At 39.0% G+C, this 3542-nt stretch overlaps 1 protein-coding gene across 1 annotated transcript; it reads right to left on the bottom strand.

Moving 5' to 3' along the window:
- Positions 1-639: 639 nt before the first annotated feature.
- On the bottom strand, positions 640-2854 carry NDUFB1 (NADH dehydrogenase (ubiquinone) 1 beta subcomplex, 1, 7kDa). Its single transcript, XM_010152800.1, has 2 exons — positions 2715-2854; positions 640-676 (listed from the first exon to the last, which is right to left on the bottom strand). The coding sequence occupies exons 1-2, from the start codon at positions 2852-2854 to the stop codon at positions 640-642; spliced, it is 177 nt and encodes a 58-aa protein (XP_010151102.1).
- Positions 2855-3542: the final 688 nt, after the last annotated feature.

Raw genomic sequence — 3542 nt, 5'->3', positions numbered from 1 at the left:
CTGCCGGCAGGGAGGCCGCCGGGCTCACCCGCCGCGAGCGCCTCAGGGCACCCGTCCCACAACAGCCCGAATTCCCCGCTCCCCGGAAAAGGTCAGCCTTCCCTGCGCCACCGAGTTCAGGAAACGCCCGGCAGCGCTAGTTCCCTTCTCCCTCCTCCCTCTTCCACCGCCCTGGTGTCAAAGCTGCAGTGCCCGGCTTGCCGCCGTTCCAGAGGGACAGGTCTGCGGGAAACCTGGAAAAACAACTGCTTCAAGTTCAATTAAAAAAAAAAAATAATCGTCGACCACGTTCTGGGTCTATGTTAAGCACTCCGTTGAAGGCTTTAACTATATATACGTGAATTCCATGCCATACAGATCAGAAACAGCATAAATGATTTTTGCATAGTTTTTCTTTATTACGTGATGTAATGAAGAGTATGACTTCCGGGAAGAAAAGTTTCTCAACACTTAGGGACTAATGGAATTCCTGGACACCTATTAGTCACGTGATTAAATTACGTTCCAAAAAGTAAGACTGGAAATTAAACTAGCACAGCTGAATTGCAGGTGTCCTTTACATACTCTCTCAAGATAAAACCTATAACCCTTTCAACATGTGAGATGCAATGAGGGATCAAACCATTTCATCAGCAGCCTTTACTTCCATGTAGCTTCTTCACCAGGCTTCAGCTCTCTGTGTGGAAAGAAAAAACCCAGACTAAAATTAGGATATTATGGCATAATTACTAATAAATGTAATTAATTATTCTAGAATAGCGTAATTGTGAGTGAAGCATGAATTTACCTTTCCTTGCAATCCCTGTCAGTTAATCTTTCAGTACTGATAAGCGTCTTCTTTTCTTTACAAAGCTTCAATTTTGAAGGGATTGAGCCCTCTTAACTACCATTAATTTAAATGGAAGCACAAAACACCTGACCTCAAACACGTTAACAGACTTTATACATCATGGGATGCAGAACGAAAAATTCTACTTCTTTTAAATGCAAAAACTCATTACTTTAGTGGGAAGAGAACTAGGTGTTAAAGCAGAGGGGAGTTTTGCAATATGCTGAAATACCAGCCCACCTTTGCCTGCAACTGCAGTTAAGAAAAGTGCTAATGTAACCATGGGGCAGATTATACATAATTTTGCTTTCTTATTCAGGACTAATTTAGATGAGACCAGATTCAAAAGAGAAATCCACCTGCATACTGATAACAACAGTGCTATTATTAGTCCATGCTATGAGCATGGGTTTTTTTTTTTTCCTGTTGTTTCATTACTCCTATGGTTTAGTACAGCATTAGGAGAACTGATACAGATGAGGCAATGCATTAATTAATCTAAATTCTCCCCAACAAGTCAGTAAACTCACACTGATTACTGTATGTAAACATATTTTTCAGTGAAAATACAGCAGTTGCCAACATTTAAAGATGTGGTGTTAATTTTTCAACACCTGGTTGTTTTTTAACATGACACAAATTTAGAGAAGTGTTTAATTAAGAAGTGCAGTGGTGATTTTAAATTTAAGATGGAAATTTGCTATAAACCATTGAAAAGTTGAAGATTAAAACTCAAGCACTGTGTTCCCTGATGAAGTTTGAGAGAGACAAAATAATCGTTTCCACATTTCACGTGGAAGAACTTGACAGCAGTTAATAATAAGCTTTAGAAAGCCAGCGTATTTTCTACCAATGTGAAAATACCTTCTTTTTCCAATTTATTTGTTTTCTGTTTAATGGTTAGTTAAATAACAACTAATTAGGAGCTGAAGGAGATAATTTTCCATTTTCAATTCACAAACAAGATGCATGCAGTCCCCCCACCTGTAGACTTTTCCAAGAACATGAAGAATAAGAGAATTCATACCTACAGAAAATACATCCCTAACTTATTTATTTTTACATTTAAGTAAATTTTATAGCTGTGCTACGCCAGTTAACATGCATTTAACATTATTTTGTTAGGTACACATTTTCTCACATTTTCCCCTGGTCTAATTTACACACACACACACACACCCCAACCAAAACCTATTAGAGGTTTTCCTTGAAAGTATATTTTTTACTGAAGTTTAACATCATGTTTTTTACTACAAGATTCCATTTTATTAGTAGCATTGCAAATTTACTTTTGTTTTTAAAGGAACAGTGCTAGGCACTACGAATTCCTATATAGCGAAGGCTAAGTTAATTTAACAGTGGTGTGAATTATGTCATAACTTTCTTAACTGCACTGTAAAAGGCAATGTATAACAAAAGCAAATGGTTAAGCTTTAGTTAAGGACTTTTACCTAGAAACATAAGTTTCTTACTCATTTCCATACTAAATGTTTACTTTATATTTCTGAACTCGTGCAGCACACCCTTCTAGTAAGTTTATTTAGATATGAATTAATGTCTGCATTGGTTTATCTTGCTTCCACAGATAAAATGTATTAACACTAACACTTTTGAATCACTGAGGCAATTATTTTAAATCGCGTATTTTGACTAAAATATCAAACTGATAGAATTACATCTCTTTTCTTTCATGACTAAGACGGCTCCTAAAGCCCTAGTTTTCAGAGGGCATTAGTGACCTAAAACTCTTCATGACTGCTTGCTAAGATTTTTAGTATTTTGACAGCATCCCTGATTTTTTTTCATACTTAAGACTCTCAAAAAAAACAGAGAAGCACTTTGAAAAATAACTGAACATATATATATGAAGCATCATAAAGCAGACCTCCTATATAACAAGCTCTTGTTTCTGAAGGCTGACAGTTTTTCATCATTCCATCTGTCCAAGTAGCATCCAATCACAAATCCTAAGGGAACAAGGATGTGAACCCAGTGATCCTTCACTGCTTGCGCAAAATTCACCATGATTGCTGTAAAGAAAAGCAGAATTTGTTGAGAGTTGCTGATTAAACCGTACATGGGAACTGTTGCATGCCTGGCACCTTCAATTCCTCTAGGAGCCTAATACAGTCCAATAAAGATGAAGGCCATCAAGCACTTCGGATTCATACAGAGGTTTCTTAGAAATAATCCTCACCAAGTCTTGGCCCTGGGAAGTAGGATTTTATCCTAAAATAGGAGGAAAATAGAACATCTCTTTTAAGATATCCCTGGTGAAACAGTTCCATTTAAATGTTCTAGAGGAGTTCATCCATTAAAGTAATCTTAACGATACAGCAATTTGCTGTTTTGTAAAACATTACAAATGCATTTGTAACCTAAGCTCCTGTAGACGGAGCTTTATTGTCCGTAACAAGACTTAAAGATAAGCTGTAGTCAGAGGGGAATCGGCAGTAAGGCCGAAAGGACACTTCCAAAATCCACTGGGCTTTTCCCAACCTCACTGACCAAAGCCTTCCAGATTAGAATTTGCAAGAGACACCAAGGAAATCAATATAGCTGCGAGCTCAAAGCGACATCCGAGTTGCAGCGGACAGGCCCGAACGGCGCCGTTCCCCTCCCCGCCGCCGCCAGGCACCCGAGGCGGGGACGGGGGACGACGACAGGGACACGGACACGGCGGTCAGCACCTCCCCCCCGGCTACCATGGCGG

Source organism: Eurypyga helias, unplaced genomic scaffold (genome assembly GCF_000690775.1).
Source record: "Eurypyga helias isolate BGI_N326 unplaced genomic scaffold, ASM69077v1 Scaffold28385, whole genome shotgun sequence".
NCBI classification, from domain to species: domain Eukaryota; kingdom Metazoa; phylum Chordata; class Aves; order Eurypygiformes; family Eurypygidae; genus Eurypyga; species Eurypyga helias.
The sequence above is the reverse complement of the archived record's forward strand: the minus strand, read 5'-3'. Positions and strand labels throughout refer to the sequence as shown.

Bases quoted from the DNA above. Each gene is read 5' to 3' on its own strand.
- NDUFB1 (XM_010152800.1), bottom strand. From the start codon at position 2,854: ATGGTGAATTTTGCGCAAGCAGTGAAGGATCACTGGGTTCACATCCTT. The intron at 677-2,714 runs GTCTGCTTTATG...CTTTCCACACAG, and splicing joins AAGAGCTTGTTATATAGGAG to AGAGCTGAAGCCTGGTGAAG.